Source organism: Pelophylax lessonae (genome assembly GCF_965119305.1).
Source record: "Pelophylax lessonae genome assembly, chromosome: 13".
In the NCBI taxonomy this organism is placed as follows: Eukaryota; Metazoa; Chordata; class Amphibia; order Anura; family Ranidae; genus Pelophylax; species Pelophylax lessonae.
Genome location: NC_138780.1, coordinates 24,203,899 through 24,227,595, shown reverse-complemented (window position 1 = coordinate 24,227,595; position 23,697 = coordinate 24,203,899). Strand labels below are relative to the sequence as shown.

The 23,697-nt window shown below is 46.0% G+C and overlaps 1 protein-coding gene across 1 annotated transcript in view; it reads left to right on the top strand.

The window, feature by feature from the left end:
* The window catches only part of LOC309569806 (cathepsin S-like), a 71,191-nt gene that overhangs the window by 25,889 nt on the left and 21,605 nt on the right, over positions 1–23,697 (top strand). Inside the window, exons 5-7 of the mRNA XM_082275809.1 lie at positions 2,940–3,161; positions 10,930–11,092; positions 22,098–22,203. Of these exons, the coding sequence (XP_082131935.1) occupies positions 2,940–3,161; positions 10,930–11,092; positions 22,098–22,203 (491 nt within the window). The remainder of the gene's footprint in view (positions 1–2,939; positions 3,162–10,929; positions 11,093–22,097; positions 22,204–23,697) is intronic.

Below are 23,697 nucleotides of genomic sequence, written 5' to 3'. Positions count from 1 at the left end.
TTCAAAAAGACCTAGCCAAAATTAACTGGGACTGGAGTGGTCCTGACAAGCTAACAGGGGAAGAAAGAAGAGCCATGAATGAACTAACTACGGTACCCAATCTGGTAATTAAGGGCAGTGACAAGGGGGGAACATTGTGCTGATGACGGAGACCATGTATGGACAAGAAGTCATGCGTCAGCTGTCTGACACTACCACATACAGAAAAATGACCACAAACCCTTTCTCGGCCATTGTCGATGCCCTCAATCGCAGACTCAGGCTAGCTGCTGAGGTAGGACTGATCTCCAAAAAGGAGCTTGACTTTTTCAAGGTTCGAGAATACAATATACCCACCTTTTATGTAATCCCTAAGCTCCAAAAATATTTAAAAAAAACCCAGCTGGCTGATTGTTTTGGCCATAGGGGGCCCTCTGGAAAGAGTAGGCAGGTTTACAGATGCCCTGATAAAGAAACTGGTCGGCCAATTGCCTTACTTGGTACATGATTTGAGTGAAGTTCTCTGCAAGTTGGCAGACCAGGTGGTTCCCAGGGGGTCCTGCTCATTGGGATCGATGTGGAGTCCCTCTACACGTTGATCCCACACAAGTGGGGTCTAAGGGGAGTATCCTAGTTTCTTGAGCTGAAGTTCCCACAGATGGGAGTACATAATGAGTTCATCGTTGAAACCCTGGACTTTATACTCAAACATAATTGCTTCCAATTCTTGGGGACCAGTTACCAACAGCTCTTTGGCACATTCATGGGTGCCCCCTGGGCCCCCTCCTATGCCTGTTTACACCTGGGCCTCTGGGAGGAGGAGGTGGTGTATCGATCCCCCCCATACCTCAGTCATAGTTTACTGTGGCTGAGGTACATTGATGATGTCCTAATGATATGGGGGGGGGGGGGCACCAGAGAGCAACTACTTAACTTCCTAGATGAGCTCAACATAGAAACATCAGGTTGACTTTTTTCCTCTGATGAAAATTCATTCCTTGATCTACTTATTACAGTACAGGAAAACAGAATAATTACCAAAACATTCCGTAAATAGACAGCTACAAATATACTGCTTCAGGCAAGTAGCCATCACCCCCTTCTCTAATCCATGGGATTCCAGTTGGGCAATACTTTAGAATTAAATGAAATTGCTCACGAGAGGAGGATTTTCAAACTGAGGCAGGTGATCTATAACATAGGTTCAGAGAAAGAGGCTATTTGCATGGCTGCATTGGGTGAGCCAAGAAAAAAGCGATTGATAAAAACCAACAAAATCTTCTGACCCCCAAAAAATTTAGAAAACAAAATCAGGATCGAAATGCTCCAACTAGAATTATCATTCGCAATGGCTCTCAGTGGGGTCAGGTCAAAGCCGTACTTAGCCAACATTGGCATGTACTCACAAGGTCTCCGATATCGGGGGAGATTGTTATCCCACGCCCACTTGTAGTAGCCCAATGGGCAAGAAATCTCCGTGACACCCTAGTTCATTCTGAGTATTGCAGGACCCCCAAAGCCAACTGCTCACTGACCTTCCATCACTACATGGTATGTATCCATGTGACAGATGCTTTGTGTGCAAATTTGTAGACAGGACCAATCGATTCATCAGCTCTGATGGGGATAAACAGTATAGGATATGCCAATTCATCAATTGTTCAACCACTCACGTAATTTACATGATTAGTTGCTCCTGTGGCAAAGTGCTCATTGGTAAAACCAAAAGGCCATTTAAGGTTAGAATCGGGGAACATATCCAAAGCATCAAAAAGAGGGACGATGAATGTCCACTTGCGGTTCACTTCTTAAAATGCCAAGAAGGTAACCCAAGCGGAATGAGAGTGAAGGCCATCTATGGCCTTAACCTTCCCATCTGATGTAAGGGGTGCTCTGCGGACTCTGATAAAAGGGGGGCTTTGGTGAGCAGAGTCCCCTTTCATCAAAGTTTCTCTTTTTACCAGAGTCAACAGCATTCCCCCTTACATCAGAGCCCCCCTTAAATCAGGGTTCCCAGAGCACCCCTTACATCAGTGTTCCCCTTTACACCAGAGTCTGCAGCATTCCCCCTTACACCCCCTTATATCAGGGTTCCTCAGAGGTAAGAGGTTCTCTAGACTCTGATGTGAGGGGGGCTTTGCTGAGCAGAGGCCCTCTTACATTAGCATTCCCTTTTACATAGTCCCTAGTGCTCCCTCTTACATTGTAAGTGAAAATTGGACGGACTCAGATGTAAGGGGGAACTCTGCAGACTCTGATGTGGGGAACTCTGAAGACTAAGATGTAAAGGAGGCTCTGGGAACCCTGATCAAATGGGAATTCTGGGAACTATGATGTAAGTGGGGTTTCTGGTTCCCAGAGAACCCCTTACATCAGAGTTCCCCTTTACACCAGAGTCTGCAGTATAACATCAGAGTCCCCTCCTTACATCAGAGTTCTTAGTGTGCCTCCTTAAATCAGAGTCCCCAGAGTATTCTCTTATATCAGAGTCTGCAGAGCCCCCCCCTTACAGTGTAAATGAACTCTGTGGATTCAGATGTAAAGGGGGAATTCAGCAGATTCAGATGTAAAGAGGGAACGTTGCGCATTCCGATGTAAAAGGGGATTTCTGCCTATTCAGATGTAGGTAGTGACTTTTGTGATTACCTTTATATGATTAGAAATGTTATTTAATCACAACATTTATGAATAGTGTATACCCCCCCCCCCCAAAAAAAAAAAAAACATTTGCAGTGTGCCGCTAAAGTGTTCGGGTTGGGCTTGAAGAAAAGGTGGCAACCCTACTGAGACTACACGTTGTATGTTTTATCTGTAACTGTATGCTAATGTTTTTTGCCTCTTCCTCGGAACCTGCCTTGGAACTTACTGTGTACATGCATGATATCATAAAATAAGAGTTGGAAAAAAAAACATTGTACAATTACAGTGTATCTGATCCTTAGCATTATACATTTTTGCAGAAAAAGTGTGGCTCTTGCTGGGCTTTCAGTGCAACAGGATCTCTGGAATGCCAGATGAAGCTGAAGACAGGAAAATTGCGGTCACTGAGCGAACAGCAACTTGTGGATTGCAGCAAGAAATATGGAAATAATGGATGTAAGGGAGGAAACATGTATAAGGCTTTTAAGTATGTCATTGATCATGGACTTGCACTGGAATCCTCATACCCATACCAAGCAAAGGTAACAAAACAAAGTCCTGAAATACTATCAAGATCCTCTGAAGGATGTTTCTAAAAAAATTCAGCTAAAATACAAATTGCAGTGCCATTCCTTTTATTTTGGCACCCCAATGCACCTAGGCAACACACCGCAATGCAGTTCCATTGTAACACCCTAGAATGCGCAGATGTCCAGTTATATGTTGGTTGTGGTGCTTTGGTAGCCCGTTAAAAATGAATGGACTGCATAATACAACACACATGATATTCACAAATACCATGTTACATGTACACGTGTTACCCCAACACATTGGTGTTTCCCATGGGCCTCCTGAAATCTGGGTCACTGGGCAGTCTCCTACAGCAAGGTCTCTAACATCCACCAGCTCGCCATGGAGGAGTGGAAGAGGACTCCAGTGGCAACCTGTGAAGCTCTGGTGAACTCCATGCCCAAGAGGGTTAAGGCAGTGCTGGAAAATAATGGTGGCCACACAAAATATTGACAATTTGGGCCCAATTTGGACATTTTTACTTAGGTGTGTACTCACTTTTGTTGGCACCGGTTTAGACATTAATGTCTGTGTCTGGCTCCCGAGTCCTCTGTGGCTGGCTGGCTCATGTGTCCTCTGTGGCTGGCTCCTGTGGATGGCTGGCTGACTCCTGTGGGGTGGCTGGCTGGCACCTGTGGGAGGGTGGCTGACACCCTGTTGTGGCTGGCTGGGTGGGTGGCTGGCACGGACGGTGCACCCTACTGTGGGTGAATGGCCTAGCTCCCTGCTGTTGGTGGGTGGCTGGCTGGCATCCTGCTGTGGCTGGCTGGTCAGGCTTCCTTTTTGTGTGGATGGGTGGCTGGCTGACATGAACGGTGCACTCTGCTGTGGGTGGCTGGCTGGTACAGATGGAGCCCCGTGCTGTGGGTGACTGGCCTGGCTCCCTGATGTGGGTGGGTCATCATGGGTGGCTGGATGGCACCTTGTCCCTGCTGTGGGTGGGTCACTGTGGGTGGCTGACAGGCACCCTGGCCCTGGTGTGGGTGGGTCATCGTGGGTGGCTGGCTGGATGGCTTGTACCCTAGCCCTGCTGTGGGTGGGTCACTGTGGGTGGGTGGCTGGCTGGCTGTCATCCTGTTCCTGCTGTGGGTGGGTCACTGTGAGTGGCTGGCTGGCACCCTGGCCCTGGTGTGGGTGGGTCACCATGGGTGACTGGCTGGAACCCTGGCCCTGGTGTGGGTGGGTCACATGGGTGGCTGGTTGTCTGACACCCTGGCCCTGCTGTTGGTGGGTCACCATGGGTGGCTGGATGGCACCCTGGCCCAGGAATGGGTGGATCACTGTGTGTGTGTGTGTGGCTGGCTGGCACACTGGCCCTGCTGTGGGTGGGTCACCGTGGGTAACTGGCTGGCTGGCACCCTGGCCCTGCTGTGGGTGGGTCATTGTGGGTGGCTGGCTGGCACCCTGGCCCTGCTGTGGCTGGCTTCTGTGTCCTCTTTCCTTCCGCCGTTCTGGGCACTGTTTGCCAAGGCGAGAGAGGGACTCAGAGGGCGGTAGCGGTCTTTGCCCTATCTAGGTAGGACTAGGTTTGCAGCAGGCCCAGTGTGGGGAGGCATGTGGCACAACACATAATGACATTGGGTACATGTGCCGTGCTTGGCTGACTTCTTCTACCTGGGCTGGGACCCCCTTCCTATGATGATCATCATGCAGCCTGGCCGGACCCGAAAAAAGATGGTCGCTGCTGGCCCGCTGCCCCAAATTTTTTGTCCCTGCACCGGCCCTAAGAGTTCCAGCAGGTGGTGCCTGCGGGCCCCCTTCCGCAGTCATGGCCGTAGTGCCTGACCATGGATGGCACCCTGGCCCAGGAATGGGTGGATCACTGTGTGTGTGTGTGTGTGTGTGGCTGGCTGGCACCCTGGCCCTGCTGTGGGTGGGTCACCGTGGGTAACTGGCTGGCTGGCACCCTGGCCCTGCTGTGGGTGGGTCATTGTGGGTGGCTGGCTGGCACCATGGCCCTGCTGTGGCTGGCTTCTGTGTCCTCTTTTCTTCCGCCGTTCTGGGCACTGTTTGCCAAGGCGAGAGAGGGACTCAGAGAGCGGTAGCGGTCTTTGCCCTATCTAGGTAGGACTAGGTTTGCAGCAGGCCCAGTGTGCGGAGGCATGTGGCACAACACATAATGACATTGGGTACATGTGCCGTGCTTGGCTGACTTCTTCTACCCGGGCTGGGACCCCCTTCCTATGATGATCATCATGCAGCCTGGCCGGACCCGAAAAAAGATGGTCGCTGCTGGCCCGCTGCCCCAAATTTTTTGTCCCTGCACCGGCCCTAAGAGTTCCAGCAGGTGGTGCCTGCGGGCCCCCTTCCGCAGTCATGGCCGTAGTGCCTGACCAGTTAGTCCACCCCTGACGATACCACAATAGAAGAAGAGTCAGGAAAATGCACTTGCAGATCAAAGAGTAATATGGTTTTATTCGTACCAAATACAGCCAACCCTTTAAAGCCTCACAGGGTGCCTTACTCAAAGCAACACAAAGACAACAAAGACAACTTTTGGAAATAACCCTGCGGGGCCTCAAAATGTTGGCTATATTTGTGATACACTATATTGTCAAAAGTATTGGGACGCCAGCCTTTACACGCACAGGAACTTTAATGGCATCCTAGTCTTAGTCTGTAGGGTTCAATATTGAGTTGGCCCACCCTTTGCAGCTATAACAGCTTCAACTCTTCTGGGAAGGCTGTCCACAAGGTTTAGGAGTGTGTCTATGGGAATGTTTGACCATTCCTCCAGAAGTGCACTTGTGAGAACAGGCACTGATGTTGTAGGAGAAGGCCTGGCTCGCAGTCTCCGCTCTAACTACAAAATGTGTTGAAAAATTGTGGTAAAATCACTGCAAATTTGCTGCAAAATTTTTCTTACTGCAAAATGACGATATGTTTCAGTGGCCGAAATTTCGGTGCATCTCTAGTTATAACCCCTCTCAGTTGTTTTTTTTTTGCCATCTGTGTCCCATTGGGAAGATTTACCTTCCTGTCCCATAGCCAAAACAGAAAGTGAGAGAAAATCCCTGCAAATTAAGTGACTCCTTTGAAGCCCTCTGGGTCCCCAGAACTAGTGTACATATTGGGAGATTTCTCCTTTATTCCTGTTTTGAAAATTTGGAATTTTCCTTTACTTTCACTTACAGTGATAATGGTAAACAGGAAAAATAGAGAGGGTGAATCTCCCTAACTGGGGCAGAGGTAGCAATAATAACGGGTGTTCTAATCAATTTTCAGGCTTTCCAACACAAAAAAAAAAAAAATGCCTTTAAGTTATACTTTAAGAACCAGATTGCAAGCCCTCTAAGCCACATGAGAGTCACCTAACCTGGCTCAAGGGGTAACGGGGTGCTACTCAGCCCTATGGTATCCATTTGGGGAAGGCATATTTTCCTTCCATCATAATTATATCCCTGTGCACTAAGCCATCTTCATGAAGACATGGTACTGTATGATGAGCTTGGTGTAGAGGAACTTGAGTGACCTGTACAGACCTCAACCTTATTAAACAGATATAGGATTCATTGAAATGGTTCCAGGCCTACTCATCCAACATCAGTGCCTGACCTCACAAATGCGCTTCTGGAAGAATGGTCAAACATTCCCATAGACACTCTCCCAGTGCTTTTTTTCTCCGAAAATAGGTGCAGGAACTCCCCTCTTCTAAGTCACTTTGTATCTCCGCCCCCTACCCACCCCTGAGCACTGCCCCCTGGTTCCGCCCCTACCCACCTCTGAGCACCGTTCCTTTGTTACACCCCCCTACCCAGCTCCCAGTACGGCCCCTTTTGAAGAATAAAGAGCCAAGTAGCATTTTGTTGTACTAAGTTATTCATATGGAATTTGGTAATGATAACAAGAAAAGCAAAACAATAGATCCCCCTCAGCCAGCAGCAATAGACCTCCCCCCCCGGCAACAATAGACCCCCCCAGCAGTGATAGACCTCCCCCTGGCAACAACAGACCCCACAGCAACAATAGACCCCCAGTAGCAATGACAAAGTTCCCAGCAGCAGCATCAATAGACTCCCCATCAGCCAGCGACAGTAGACCCGTCCCTAAACAGTAGATCCCTTCCAGCAACAATTACCCCCAGTAACAAAAGATCCTCTGCCAGCAACAATAGATTGCCACACAAAAAATAGATCCCCTCCAGCAACAATAGATACTCCAGCAGCCAGAATCAGTAGACCCACACCCCAGCACCTCTTGCCATTGCATACATTCAGTGCTGGAGGTGCCGGAACTGCGTTCCCCCACGTTCCCACTGAAAAAAAGCCCTGCACTCTCCTAACCCTTGTAGACAACCTTCCAAGAAGAGTTGCAGCTGTTATAGCTGCAAAGGGTGGGACAACTCAATATTGAACTGAGATGCCATAAAGGTCATGTGCGTGTTAAAGGCAGGCATCCCAATACGTTTGACAATATAGTGTATAGGCCCGTACACACGTAGCGATTGTCGGCCGTAAATATTAGGCCACCGACCGATCGGCCGATTGTCTGCTTGTTAGTATGATTCTTCCGACAACCGACTGCGAATTTTCGGCCGAACAGAATCGGGTGTGCAGGCTCTAAAATTTTTGTTGGCCAACACCAGAACGGCCGATTGTTCCTCAGTCAGTACAGAATTCGGCCGACACACAGCAGATTAGCAAGACTGGGCATGCTCAGAGAAGAAAAAACACACAGAAAGTTAACCATCACATGACATCGCTGTTGTTGGCTGACAAAATTCGTGTGCAGTCTTTAGCTCTTTTCAACCGACAGGACAGCACCGGACAAAAGACGGCCGATCGTTCGGCCCGACAATCGCTACGTGTGTACGGGGCTTATGTGACATGATACAAGTAAACTCACACTAATCTTTGATCTATTCCTCTTCTGTTGACTCCTCTTGTTATATGATTCTCTAACTCAGAGGTCTCCAAACTGCAGCCCACGAGCAGATGCAGCTCTTTGCTTGCCTTTATTCAGCCTATGGGGAACTATTCCTTCCACTGGTTAGGTACTGTTCTTCTCACTGACACCGATAAAGCACCATTGCTTCCAGTGATTTATGCAATTAAGCACTATTTCTCCCACTTACACCAGTGATGAGGCACTAAACCTCCCAGAAACATCAATGATGGGACAATATTCCTCCAACTGACACCAATTGGGCACTATTCCTCCCACCAATACCAATGATTGGGCACCATTCCTCCTCCTACTGAGTGACCACAGGCACTATGCAGAGATGTATATTAAGTAAGTAGAACTACTTCACTACTGTACTTAAGTACCAAATGGCGGTATCTGTACTTTCCTAGAGTAGAATTTTTTTCTCCTACTTCCACTTTTACATCACTACATTTTTTCGATGATTTCAATACTTCTACTCTGATATTTTTTTTTTGTGCTGCATAGTTACTCGTTGCAATTATAAAAATGACCACAGCCAGAACAGTAGATGGCAGGTTTCATGAACCTCAAAAAAATGTGTATAATGTCATGTGTACTTTTGACTTCTTTCTTTAATAACTACATAACACAGTACTTGTACTTTTACTTTCAGTACTTGAGTAGCAAATTTTTTTTAAAAACTACTGGTACTTTTACTTTCAGTACTTGAGTAGCAAACTTTTTAAAAAAACTACTTGCAATACTTAAGTACAAAAAATGTTGAATACTTTAGTACTTCTACTCAAGTCACTTTTTGATCGAGCACTTCCACTTCTACTCAAGTCACTTTTTGATCGAGCACTTGTACTTTTACTCAAGTATGGGTTTCGAGTACTTTATACAACTCTGGCACTATGTAATTTACTGCCACTGACCACCAAGCTTGATACATTGTCTACACCCTCGGATTCTGGGACATTTTCTACTCCCACTGGCCACAGTCCTCCTAAATTGTAAAAGACAGAAAACTGTCCCTTTATTTAGAAAGTTTGGAGCTCCTGCTCTAACTCAGTGTTTTTCAACCTTCTTTGTGTAAAGGCACGCTTTTTTCATGAAAAAAATCACGAGGCACACCACCATTAGAAAATGTTAAAAACATTTACGCACAGTGGAGTTGGTTTGTTTGCATCTCCGGTGAAAGTAAATCCAAATGAAATATAGCTTTTGCTATATTGCCTTGTGCCAGAGAATTTGCTTGAGCTAACCATCTTTGCTTTCTTTTGATCCCCACTCATACTTGGGCTCTCATCTGGCTCCGAATTTTGTTCAGAGTCCAGTTCTTTCCTTTTCAAAAACTTGTCCATCACTGCAGTATCTCACTGTCGCTCAGTACTTACTGCGCTTGTCTCCTCCAGATAGCCGCTGTCCGCCACACTCGGCACTCTTCTGCGCATGTCTCCATCCAGATCCATCAGTCAGCGCTCTTCTGCTCTTCTGCTCATGTCTCCTCCAGATCCAGATCCATCGGCGCTCTTCTGCTCATCGGAGATCTACTGCAATGTCTCCTCCTGTCCTCCTCCTGTCAGTGTAACAATGACACCGAAGCTATTTATAGTCCTTAACATGCGCTTCGGATGAAATTGGAATTTTTCCCACGGCACACCAGGCAATATCTCATGGCACACTAGTGTGCCGCGGCACAGTGGTTGAAAAACACTGCTCTAACTAATCTCACAGATCCCTGTGCCCCGTACACAAACCTTAGCCTGCTTCTAGTTTGTAAAATTGACTACATTTAGGCTGTAGTGTACTGAGATGTGTTCAGTAAAACATACAAATCTTGTCCCAACCTAGGGTTTCCACCTGTCCAAGGTTCTTTCCGGACAGTCCGGGTTTCAGGTGGACGGAAACCCCGACACATTATTCAGACTGAGCTGTGGCTCCCCAAATAACCAAGATAGTCACACACAAATCTGTTGCCATCCGGGAGCTGCGGGCAGCTGTCAGGGGGCAGGTTATATCACTGGGGGGGGGGGGGGGGCAGGGCGATGATCTCAGCAAGAGCAATTTGGCCACACCCACTGTTCGCTATGGCACTCTATGCACACAACATTACTACTCTCCTTGGGGCATCCAAAGGTGTCCCAGGCTGCTAAAGTTTTCGGGTTTGGCTTAAAGAAAAGGTGGCAACACTATCCCACCCCCTGTCTATGACTGGGCAGAAAAAGGATAAGCAGCTTATCTCTCAGTCACCCGGCTCTCTCCTCCGCCCAACATGCTTCTTGTACTGCAGCACACCTCAGGGGCGTAGATAAGGGCGGGGGGTCAGGGGGGTCCAAGCCCCCCCAGAGCATTGGTCAATTTCACAGCAGCTAGGCTAGTGTAGCCTATCAGCTGGGGGAGCCGCACTGCCACTGGGAAGACCACCTGTCTGATCTACGAGGCTGACAGGCAGGGCCCAGCTTACATTGAAGCCATGTTTACTAATTGCTTCACTAACAGATGTGCCTGCTGGGGGCGCTGTATATACTGTGTATATTTACACACCACAATTTGTCACAGCGTGGCAGGCGTAATAATTATTGTTCTCTGGGTACTTAAGGCTGATGGCCCTGGCACACCTGATTGGCTCCTAGACCCCCATCTGAACTGCTGTACAGGAACTATAAGAGGCTGATACATAGCAGGGATTTATACTGCATTTAAAAAAAACATACATTTAATGATATATTTATGAGCGTAGAGTTGAAATAATCTGCCTTTTATATATGCCGGAGTTTAGCTTTAATTGGTTGGCACAGGCAATACGTTATCAGAGACTTTACACCATGAAGCCTGTCCTTAATAACATTGTTTTTATCCATTCACCAGGAAGGCAACTGCAGCAAGGCTCCTAAAGTTGCTGCTACATGCCGCAGTTATGAGAGATTGCCATATGGGAATGAACTGTCACTTAAAAAAGCTGTGGCAACCATAGGACCCGTGTCTGTGATAATACTATGTATTCAACGTTCCTTCCAATTGTACACAAGAGGTGCGTATGAAGTATCTGTACCCTGTACATAGTTACATAGTTATATAGTCGGTAAGGTTGAAAAAAGACGCCAGTCCATCCAGTTAAACCTGTGGTGTGTGAGTGTGCTTTTGTTTATGTAATACATTGTATATCCCTGTATGTTGAGGTCGTTAAGGTGCCCATCTAATCATTTTTTTAACCACGTGCCGACCGCTCATATGGAGTGTACTCCGGCAAAATGGCTCGTTATCGTCCAGCGACTAGACCTACTCCCCTCGTGGGCGGCGCGCGCGCGCCGCCGGAGGCTCGCTCCCACTGTATTCAGACACAGCGGGAGTCGGGCCAGGGGAGGAGCGGCGGTGACCACCGCCGCTCTTCCCGGATCATCGGGGATCGACTGAGGAGATCTGCCCGCTTGTGTAAACAAAGCGGGCGGATCTCCTCTGTGACAGGCAGGGACAGATTACAGGATTCAGCATAGCTGAACCTGCGATCTATGCCTGTGTGACACAGTCCCCTCCCCCCACACACGTCAGTAAGCACCAGGCATACATTAACCCCCTTGATCACCAATAAAGTTAACCCCTTCCCTGCCAGTGTCATTATTACAGTAACAGTGCATATTTATAGCACTGATTACTGTAGTAATGTCACTGGTATCCCCAAAAGTGTGAAATATGCCAGTTAGGGGTCCGATCTGTCCGCCGCAATGTCGCAGTCCCGCAAAAAAAATCGCAGATCGCTGCCATTACTAGTTAAAAAGTAAAACAATAAAAATGACATAAATTTCCTGTAGTTAGTAGCTGCGATAACTTTTGCGCAAACCAATCAAAACACGCTTATTGCAATTTTTTTACCAAAAATATATAGCAGAAAACTAATTGGCCTAAATGTTAAAAAATTTTGATTTTTAAATTTTTTTGGGGGGGGGGGGATTTCATATAAAAAATTTTGAAAAATATTGTTATTTTTTTCAAAATTGTCGCTCTTTTTTTGTTTATAGCGCAAAAAGTAGAAATTGCACAGGTGATCAAATACCAAAAGAAAGCTCTGTTTGTGGGGGAAAAAGGACATAAATTTAGTTTGGGTACAGCATTGCACGACCGCGCAATTGTCCATTAAAATAAAGCAGTGCCGAATCGCAAAATATGGCCTGGTCAGGAATGGGGTAAAATCTTCCGGTCTTAAAGCGGTTAAAAATACGCTCATTGAGAATTTTTTTGTCAAAGACATGTAGCTAAATACATTTTGGCCTAAATATATGACAAAAATTGAATATATTGGATATTTTTTAACTGTCAAAGTAGAAAAATATTGATATTTTTTTCAAAATTGTCGCTTTTTTTATTTATATTGCAAAAAATGAAAAGCGCAGAGGTGATCAAATACCACCAAAAGAAAGCTCTGTTTGTGGGAAAAAAAGGACGTAAATTTCCTTTGGGTACGGCGTTGCATGATCGCGCAATTGTCAGTTAAAGTCGCACAGTGCCAAGTTGCAAAAAGTGGCCTGGACGTAAAGCAGGAAAATCCTCCGGTCCTAAAGTGGTTAAAGCGGAGTTCCGGCCACAAAATCGACATAATCGATTTTGTGGCCATCCGCTTGCTTTTCCTCACCTGAAAAGGAAATGGATAGTTATGATTTTTTTTTTTTCACTTACCTTGTTATTGTAGAAAATGTACTCACCTTTCTTCCACTTCCTCCCTCTGTGGCCGCGGCCCGCGCCGTCACTTCTGGTTTGCAATGATTCCTGGGAGCTGAACGTCATCGCTCCCAGGAATCAATGCGACGGCACCGGCCCCGCTCATCACTTCCGGTGCGACGCCGCATTCCCTGCTAAACAGTTTCTGGGCATGCCCAGAAGCTGTGGAGGAATGTGGCGCCGCACCGGAAGTGACGAGCGGGGCCGGTGCATTCTGGGAGAAGAGGACACGGAAGAGGACGCAGAAGAGGATCGCGCTGGCTTCAGCTGCCCACAACAGAGATGGCAACGCTGGAGAAGAAATTTTAAAGGTAAGTATTTCTTCTTGCAGGTAAGTGTGACCCGGGACAGATCAGAGGCTATCCATTGTGGAATGCACTAGCCCTGACTGTCCCGGGGGTATTTTTATTGAAAAATTTTTTTCATGGCCGGAACTCCGCTTTAAACTATCTACGCTCCCCGCTGATACCACTGCTTGTGAGGGAGAATATATGAAGAAAATAAAAGCAAACAATCAATTTTCTTCATCAATTTAGGCCAATATGTATTTTGCTACATATTTTTGGTACAAAAAAATCATAATAAGCGTATATTGATTGGTTTTGCACAAAAGTTATCGCGTCTACAAACTAGGGGATATATTTATGGAATTTTTATTTATTTTTTATATTAGTAATGACAGCGATCAGTGACTTATAGTGGGACTGTGATATTTGGGCAGATAAATCGGACACTAACTGACAGTTTTTTGGAACCAGTGACCGTAATGAGCTAAAAAATTGCACTGTCACTGTACTAATGACATTGGCAGCTTCAGGGGTGATCATAAAGTTAAATGTGTTTCTAGGAATTGCCACCGCCCCACAGTAAATATACAAAAACAAGTAGTCGGTTCATAAAAGAGGCCAACCAAGAAAGGAAAGGGTCACTGTGTATATAGTGAAAGGGTCACTGTGTATATAGTGAAAGGGTCACTGTGTATATAGTGAAAGGGTCACTGTGTATATAGTGAAATGGGCCCCCTTACTGGTTATAGTGCAAGTGCATTGTTTGCTATGAATGTAGTTGTACCTGGACACCCGTTCATCATACTTGTATGAGCATGTTGAACATCCTATTCCAAAACCATGTGCATTAATATGGAGTTGCTCTCCCACCCTATGCAGCTACACTAGCATCCACACTTCTGGGAAGGCTTTCCATAAAATGTTGGTGCTTGTCTAACGGAATTTGTGGCCATTCAAGCAAAATACCATTTGTGATGTCAGGTACCCATAATGGATGAGAGGTCTGGCTCTAAAGCCTCGTACACACGCAACGATTATCGGCCGACTTTTGTCCAGTGGTGTTTTGTTGGTTGGAATGTGCTCTAGACTGCACACAAATTTTCTCGGCCAACAAAAATCTACTTCAGAAGTGATGTCATGTGATGGTTTACTTTCCGTGTGTTTTTTCATCTCTGAGCATGCCCAGTCTTGCTCATCAGATTTTTGTCTGCCAAAATCTGTACTGACTGACGAACAATCGGCCGTTGTGGTGACGGCCAACAAAAATTTTATAGCCTGCACACCAGATTTTTTTCGGCCGAAAAGTTCGGAGTCGGTTGTCGGAAGCATCATACTAACAAGCCGAAAATCGGCCGATCGGACGTTGGCCGAAAATTCACGGCCAACTACGCGTGTGTACGGGGCATTAGTCTCTATTTCAATGAATCCCATATCTGTTCAATAAGGTTGATGTCTGGGCAGGTCACTCAAGTTCCTCCACACCAAGCTCATCATACAGTACCATGTCTTCATGAAGATGGCTTAGTGCACAGGGACATAATTATGGCTTCCCCAAACGGATACCACAAGGTTGTGTAGCACCCCTTACACCTGAGCCATGGTAGGTGACTCTGAGGTGGCTTAGAAGGCTTGCAACCTTGTTCCTAAAGTATTACTAAAGGCAATTTTTTTTTTTTTGTGTTGGATGGGCTGAAAATTGATTAGAACACCCGTTATTGTTACCTCTGCCCCAGTTAGGGAGATTCACACTCTCTATTTGTCCTGTTTACCATTATCACTGTGAAAGTAAAAGAAAATCTATTCTTGTCCCCATAACAGGAATAGAGGAGAAATCTCCCAATAGGTACACTAGTTCTGGTGGCCCAGAGGGCTTCAAGGAAGTCCCTTAATTTGCATGATTTCCTGTTTTGGCTATGGAACAGGAAGGGAAATCTCCCCAATGGGACACAGATGGCGAAAAAACAACTGACAGGGGTTATAACTAGAGATGCACTGAAATTTTGGCTAGCGAAACCTATCGGCATTTTGCCATATTGATAATGGCATGATTTTACCGCAAATTCGGTGCGATTTTACTGTCCATATGGTTTATTTTTCCTAGGTCATGTGAGTCAAAAAATGGATCAGAAACATAACACGGGTGTGTTATTGATGCGTTCTTGCTGCATTTTTAACGCATTTCAATGGGGAGGTGCATTTTTGGTGTGGTTTTTTTCGAACTTACCAAAAATGCAGCAAGCAAGATTTTTACTACTGCAATGGAAACACAACGGACCAGTGTAAAGACGTACATAGAATTTAAAGAGATACATTTTTCTTGAGCTTTTCTTGTGCTGAAGGTGCCAATAATGGCCGACAAATTATTTCCATTTAAATTCATGATATTAATTAAAAAGTCGAATATAATACAATTATATATCAAAATATAAAAAATGTAAAAAAACTGTAATTTTCAGTCTTGGTTTTTGGCCAAGTGCATCCTGCATTTTCTGTTTCTGTACCTCTAGTTATAACCCTAGCTTACCCAAAATGGAATTTTTTTTTTTTTTTAGTTACTTATTGTAAAATCCCTTTCCCTGAGTTCATTGATGAACACAGCTTCTCCTCCTTTTTTTGACCACCTACAGAAGTAGGACACTAAGCAGAAAAAGAACAACACTGCCTATGGACAGTCCTGGCTGGCATAACCCCCCCCCCCCCCCCTCTCGTCCATAGGCAATCCAGTTAGTCACCAAGCAGTACAAGTAAAAGGGGTGGGTGCTGTGTTGGTCAATGAAGTCAGTAAAAGGGATTTTACTATGAGTAACATAGAAATCCCATTTTCTCTTATGTTCATTGATGGACACAACTTTTCTTCATTCTTGACCATAGGGATGTTCCAAAGCAGTGCCTCATTGAAGGGGGGGGGGTAAAAATAGGAGCCAACAGGCAAACTAGCCAACCTACTAAAAGAAACCCCCCACCAGGGAGACAGGGAACCACTAGCAACCAACACAAGGCCAAAACAACAACTTTGTAAAATTTGTTAATGGTACTCACAGACGACCAAGTAACCACCTGGAAAACCTGAAACACAGACATCTGATGTTAGAACGCTCAGTAGGCACTAATCACCCTGGTAAAATGTGCCATAGCGGGAAAGGAAGAAATTGAGTAAACCATGACAAAGGAGGCTGCTACAGGGGGGCCATTCATGTTAATGAAAAGAGAATCCGATCTCCGCAGGAAGGAAAAAAAAAATCACAGAAATAGGAAAAAAGGGGAAAAGAAAAGACAATGGAATCACAGGTCCCAGCAGGGAACCAGGTCCTTACTCCTGAACAATAGGCAAAAAACTAGATTGCCTATAGCAGAAAAAGGGGGGGGGGCTTATACCAGCTTTAACTGCCCTTAGGTGGTGCTGTGTTCTTTTTCTGCCTAGTGTTCCACTCCTGTATGTGATGCTATAACCTAATGGTCAAGAATGAAGAAAAGCTCTGTTTGTCAAGAGGAGAAGATTTGGCTATTCTACAGATTTTCGTTCTAGCAGAGAGGGTTTAGGGGTGGAGGCAGGGGAGAACTGGGCCAGGGGGCAGGGGGGCAATTGCCCCCTTGGCCGCTCTGATGCCCCATAAAAAGGCTACACAGCTTCTGCCACAGACATGCCCAAAGGATTCCTGGTGAAGAGAAGTAAAAAGTTCCTGCCGCTGACCTACTGAGTGCTGGTAAAGACAAGGACAAAGCACAGGCCTCCCCCCAGCATGGATGTTGTAAACTGTGTCTGAGCAGAGGCCAGTTTCATGCCCCACTGGAGACTCTTCTGCCCCGGCCAGCCTTAACCACCCCCTGCTGGCCAGGTCGGGAACCCGGATTCAGATGGTAAGTAGAGAGTATCTGGAGCAGGGCTTCAGCTTGGAATGGGGGTCAGGCGGAGGATTGGGAGAGTGGGAGGGGGGCTGAGTTGCTGCACCATGGGCCTCTGGTTTGTACTTGCCCCCTGGGCCGAAAGTTGCCAGTCTGCCTCTGGGTGGAGGATACCTAAAAATATCACTAAAATAGAGGATAGATGTACTGAACGCAGCAGGTCCTTTTGTAATTCCTTTAGTAGGCAGTCAAAATATATACAGAACATTTGGCAGTGCGTACACAAGAAGCCAAGTTACAATGTGACATCACATGGTGTACATTGATAGGGAGAACAAAAACATATGATTTGTACTCGTCATCTGACGATGAAGCAGGTACACTAGTACAAAGCTGCCATAAAGATCATGTAGAAAAGAGGGTAATACCAACATAAACAAGTAATAGAGTTTAGAACGACAGACTCTTAAAGTGAACCCAGAGAAAGAGTGCATTCCATAATGTAGAAGTAACTAGAGCCAGGGTAACAACAGCAGGAAGAAAGCAAGCACCTCATGTTATAAATATCAACTGGACCTAATAGTGGACTAAAAATCACACTTCAGGACCAAAAGGTATGCTAAGAGGGGAGGGGGAAGGGGAGAGAAAACGGGGGAACAGAAGAAGGGAGAGGGGAAAAGGAGAGTGGAGGACAGGGAAGAAAAACTGAAAGAGGGTGGAATAAAGTAAGGAGTAGGCAGGGGGTCAAAGGAGAAATAGAGTGTGGGACTCACCAGGGGAGGGGCATCCGTGAGCCAAGACGAGTCACCCAATTGGAGGGAACTCATTGAGATAGGCTTTATTGTGTACGTAATGTTGCCAAGGTCCCCAGGTCACCCGAAAGGCTTCTTCCATATTTCGCAGGGTAGCTGGAAGGTACTTCATGTCCAAAAGTTCTTAATATATATTATATAAAGCGTGGTAGAAAGTTCAGAATGCCAAAGTCATGGAGTCCGATGTGGTCAACTTGACCAGAGGAGGAAACAATATGGGGGATGTACGTCCTATTATGAAGCCCGCAGAGGGCATGGGCCAACAGCATGCTGGGTTTATTTGAAATGTCATACATCGTGCATTGGGCCCAGGCCAGTTTCTGTTTAAATTTATGAAACCTTAAGGAGGTCTTGGTAAGTAGAGCAGGCAGTCTCGCCTTGTAAGCGCTTTCCAAATGGCAAAGCTGTGCCAGCAGTGTGAGTGACCCTTCTCTCTTGAGTCTTGCTCCAATCCTAATTAGCCCCCTGGATAACTGGCTTGTGAGCAGCAGGTTCTTTAAGAGCAGCCTCTGATAAATTCTGAATTCAGAAGAATGGCCAGACAAATGTATGATCTTGTAAGATCAGTCACATCTTCAGGGCCGCTGATAGGGGGGGGGCCACCAGCCCTCTTGTAGGGGGCCCGAGCACACAGGGGGGCCCACACAGAGAGGGGGATTAGTGATGGACAACAAAAACAGAAATCTTCCTCCAGCACCTGAATCTGATCTGTCCCTCTCCCTGCTATCAGCTTTTATCTGCTGAGAAAGAGACAGTTGTCCCTCACTAATCCCCCTCCCAGCACTGGCTCTAATGTTATCTCTGCTCAGGGGTTTATTTGTAACTTTGTTTCTCTCCCTTTGTCTCTCTGATCACGATGGAGCTCCAACTGCCCAGCCTGTATATTTTTTGCATCTCATCTTCATTTTTATTTATTAACATTGACTTTTTTTTTTTTTTTAGATTTAGCAGGAATTATGTGAGTTATGTTATATTTGTGTCTGCTAATAGTGATTTTGTTGTAATTTTAGCTAAATATATCTTTAATATTTTCTGCCAGGTAGTCTGTACGGGGCCCCGCGATTTCTAACAGCAGCCCTGCACATCTTTCTTTAGTTGCAATGAATAAGTTTGGCTTTTTGTCCCCTTTTGGAAGCAGTTGAAATACCATAATCTGTGGGAAATTTCTTCTTATATTGTACAACAGGTAGCTAGTACTAGCTCCTCTGTGATATTCTACAGCAAGAAGATACTTTTTCCAATCCAGCTTCCTTCTGAACATCATCCTAGCTTCAGTTCAAGTTCTTGGCCCTTGAGCCCATGCCTTGGAATGGGGCAAGGCTGAAGCCGAAGTCCTTTGCATAGGCATTCTCACAAGTGGAGGCACCAGGGGCAAGAAAGTTCTGGAAAGGTGTTTCTAGACATTTATCATCTCCCCAAATCACACGTCCAAAAACAGCTCTTCAGAGATTCTCTGGGTCAGATATCTTTATAACCCAGAGAGTTGACCCTCCTGCATTGCCTCCTGAAACCTCTTCCAGCAACAGACAGAACCAATAAACCCCAGGGAAGATCCGCAGAGTGCAGAAAGGGTAAAAAACCTGCTCTGGAAAGGAACTCTAAAACATTTATCATCTCCCCAAGCCAAACCTCTGAATACAGCTCCTCAGAGAAGGGCTGGGTCAGATATCTGCTTGCCGACCTGCTGTAGTACTTTTACCTGTACATCGTAGCTTTCTCTGGGTCTGCTCGCATACTCCCAAAAGACTGTACTGTCATACGCTGCAGCACAAACGAATCAGTGGTTCCCAGCCGATGGGCTCAGCGAATGACAGAAGAGAGTTCTGTGTTGGTAAACAACACAGGGCTCTTTTCATACAGCAGCAATGTTCCATTTTTTTTTCTCCCTGCAGTGAGATAAAACCAGCGCATTGCTTAGTAAAAGCAGCACACAGTACACACACTAAACTTTGGTAGGCACACATTTAATCCCTAGATGTTAGCCCATTCCCAGCCAGTGTCATTAGTACAGTGACAGTGTATAGTATTATCACTGGTCACTGTATTAGTGGTAGTTAGTTAACCCCCCCCCCCCAGCGTAAGTTAGTGGCATTTTTCCCACTGCACTACTGCAGTCCCATTATAAGTCACAGATCACCCCCCATTACTAGTATAAAAAAAAAAAATTCAGTATTTATACCATAGTTCAATAAATATATATTTATAGGTGTAACGGATCAGGGCACCCCGGACCGGGTACCTCCGTTGACAGATGCTCCTAGTGCTTCCCGAGGGCTCCAAGCACTCCACCAGACACCGTACCCACTTCAGACCCCACGAACCGCCGCAGCTTGGTTAGGGTCTCGCAATCTCCTACCCACCCTGGACCTACGACCAGGCTCCAGGTTCCTGTGGGTGAACCTCTCTTTCCCCAGAGAGTGCAGCAGAACAAGCTCTATTACAAGCTCTTACAAGAGCTTAGGGATTATCCAAGGGAGTATGGAGGACATAGCAATCCCTTGCAGCAGATTCCCCCAATAAGAGACAGAACTCTAGATTGAGGTGAAGGAACTCTAAACAACTTTATTGAACAAGACTTATATACAGAATTTGGAACATCCCGCCCCCAACAACCGCTTTCCTATTGGTCAATTGTAAAGTACCTGTGGTCTCCTTCAGGTCCTCCTTAGCCATGCAAATGAGGACTTGAAAATGAGTCAGTAGGGATTGGTCCGATAGCTTGACCAGAAGGACTGCCATGTGCAATGAGACAGAAGCCCCCAGGGGGCAATCAATGTACACAATAGCCAGACACAGAACAATGGGAGGTCATTAGCACTTACAATGAGACAGGGCAATCCACATTCCCAATACACAAACAAAAGGAAAACCTTGCTGACATTGAAAGATATGTAATATACACAGCATTTAGGAATTACAGATTTCATGGTAAATGGGAATAAATCTTAATATTTCTATATGGAGATATTGCTGGCAAATATGAAGCAATCCAAACCATTACTTATCTGTCTTTAAATTCCAGTGATGGTGAATACCGTCACAATAGGGATTTTTTTTTTTTTTACCAAAGACCTTCAACAGAATACATTTTGGTGATCAAATACTACTAGAGAAAGCTCTGTGTGTGTCAAAAAAAGGATATAAATTTAATTTGTGTATAGCATTGCATGACCTTGCAATTGCCAGTTAAAGTAGCGCAGTGCCAAACTGCCTGGTCCTGAAGGTGGTAAAACCTTCCAGAGGCGTGACATCAAGGGTGCTTATTATGGCTTGATGGCCCATCCGAGGTCCGGACACCCCCATAGGGAACAAGCTGTGTCTGAGTCCGTGGATCAGCCACCATAGTTGGGTTTGGAATGCTATTTGTGATTGCTGGCAGATGGGAGTAATAAGTGAAAGTCAACAAGTAGGCCGAATAAGGCCCCTTTCACACACTACGTCCGTCGGACGGAGTCCGTTTTTCTCAGCGGGGGATCGATCCACCGATCCCACGCTGAGCAGGCGGATGACAGCTGTGTCTCCGCGCTGTGTTCGGAGACACAGCTGTCAGTTCCCCATGCATCTCTATGGGGGAAATCGGATGGGAACGGACCGTCGGGGTTTCCATCCGTCCAGATTTGACGGATGGGATCGAATGTCAGCGGACATGTCTCCGCTGACATCCGATGCCCCATAGGGATGCATAGGGAGACCGTTCAGATCCGCCAAAAAAACGGACAGGCGGATCTGTACTGTGTGAAAGGGGCCTTGGGGAAAAGTCAAACGTAGAGAGCACGGGGAGACAGGGAATGTGGTTAGCTTAGCTGAAGTTTGGACAGTTGTTGGGCTGAGCAGGTGTGTAATGGGGGGACGCAACAGAGAGGAGACTGCAGGGGAAATGGAGGGGCAAAGGGAGGAAATAAAAGTAAAAAAAAAAAAAAAAAATATATATATATATATATATATATATATATATATATATATATAGGGGGGGGGGGGCAAATGGTCATTTATAACCCTGAGAGTTGGCCTTGATTTGATACAAGTGGAACCAATCAACCCCACCAGGCTTAGGGTAAACCTGCATAGCCCAGATGGGTTAGATAACCGCTCAGGTTGGTTACAGCCCATCCACAACACTAAATTGAATTAGGGACACAATAGGATAGGAATGGGTTCCTGCAGTTGGATGCACACCATTGCCTAAAATGTATTTTTATGATGTTACATTAACAGTACCCTTCATTGGAAACATCAGAACTCAACATCGTTGAGGGGTTGTCAGCTTTTTGTCATACTTTTGGTCATATAGTATATCAATACATTTACATTTCCTGTCTTTATTATGAACAAATGTATAATCAGACCTTTTTTACATACATACTTTCTATTTGTGTACTAGGTGTGTACTATGACCCTAACTGTCGCCCAGAGAAATTTGTCCATGCAGTAGTGGTAGTTGGATACGATAAAACAAATGGAGATGACTACTGGCTGTTTAAAAACAGGTATACATTCTACAAATACAGTAAAGTGAAAATATTTAAATGAGAACTATAGTGTTGGTGGATTAAATGATTACACAATTATCATGCCGCTATAAGGTTTTTGTGCTAGACTCTCCTGACTATCGGTATGTGTCAACAGGTCTGAACCAGGAAAAAAAAAATCTTATCTAACAAGGTACAACTGGCACTTAGAAATATGAAATCAAAACTGTTCTTTATTCCTCATCGAATGCAAACAGACAGTGCACTGAGAGACATGTCAGGTTGACGCGTTTCACGATATAGATAATCGCTTATTATCTATATCTTATTATCTATATCGTGAAACGCGTCAACCTAACATGTCTCTCAATGCACTGTCTGTTTGGATTCGATGAGGAATAAAGAACAGTTTTGATTTCATATTTCCGAGTGTGGTCCAATTTATTTTTCCAAAAGGTCCAATTTCTTAGTTTGCACTGTTTCTGGACGGCGGATCTGATCAGCACCGGTTATTCAGTCTCACCTGAGCGGCTTCTTTTCCTCAATTGCTACAACTGCCACTTACCTCGCTCTGCCTAGCTGAGTAGTGAAACAGGAGAATATCATGTAGGATTGGGTATTGGGCACATATTTTATCAGGGAAGGACTAGGCCAGGGGGCAGGGGGGCAATTGGCCCCCTGGACCACTCTGCTGCACCGCTTCTGCCACAGACATGCCTAAAGGATTCCTGGTGAAGAGAAGTAGAAAATCCCCACTGTTGACCTACTGAGTGTGGGATGAAGACAAGGATGGAGCCCAGACCTCCCCCCCAGCATCGATGGTGTAAACTGTGTCTGAGCAGAGGTCTGTTCCATGCCCCACTGGACGCTCTCCTCCCCTAGGCAGCCCTGACCAAGCTGTCCTAGCTCCCCCCAACTGCCCCCTACTGACCAGGTCGGGAACCCAGTTTCGGCCGGTGAGTAGAGAGTACCTGGAGCAAAGCTTCAGCCTGGAATGGGGGTCAGGAGAAGGCCGGGAAGAGGAATAGTAGGGGGCGGAGTCACTGCGCCATGGGCCTGTACTTGCCCCCTGGGCCAAAAGTTGCCAGTTGGCCCCTGCATTTTATGAAGGTGCTAGGTTTAGATTCCATATGATCCTTTTTCGTAGGAGAGGTTACTTGACTGTATTAGTAAATTTATCCACTCCTACTTTTAACCACTACACGACCGCCCGCCGCAGATTTACTGCCGCAGGAAGCCGCTCGTGGGCAAAGCGACGTAGTACTACATCGCTCGCTCTCAGGCGGCGTGCTCCCACCCCCGCTCGTCAGCCGGGGAGCCAGTGCGCGCATCAGGCGGCTCCGATTGCCGCCACACACCGGCGATCCCCCCCCACTGACAGAGAAGGACGGACGGCTGATGTAAACACAGCCGTCCGTCCTTGTGCCTACAATGATCACAGAGACCATATGATCCTGCTATATAGGATCGCATGTCTCTATGGTCGTTTCACAAGCCATGCCCCCCCACAGC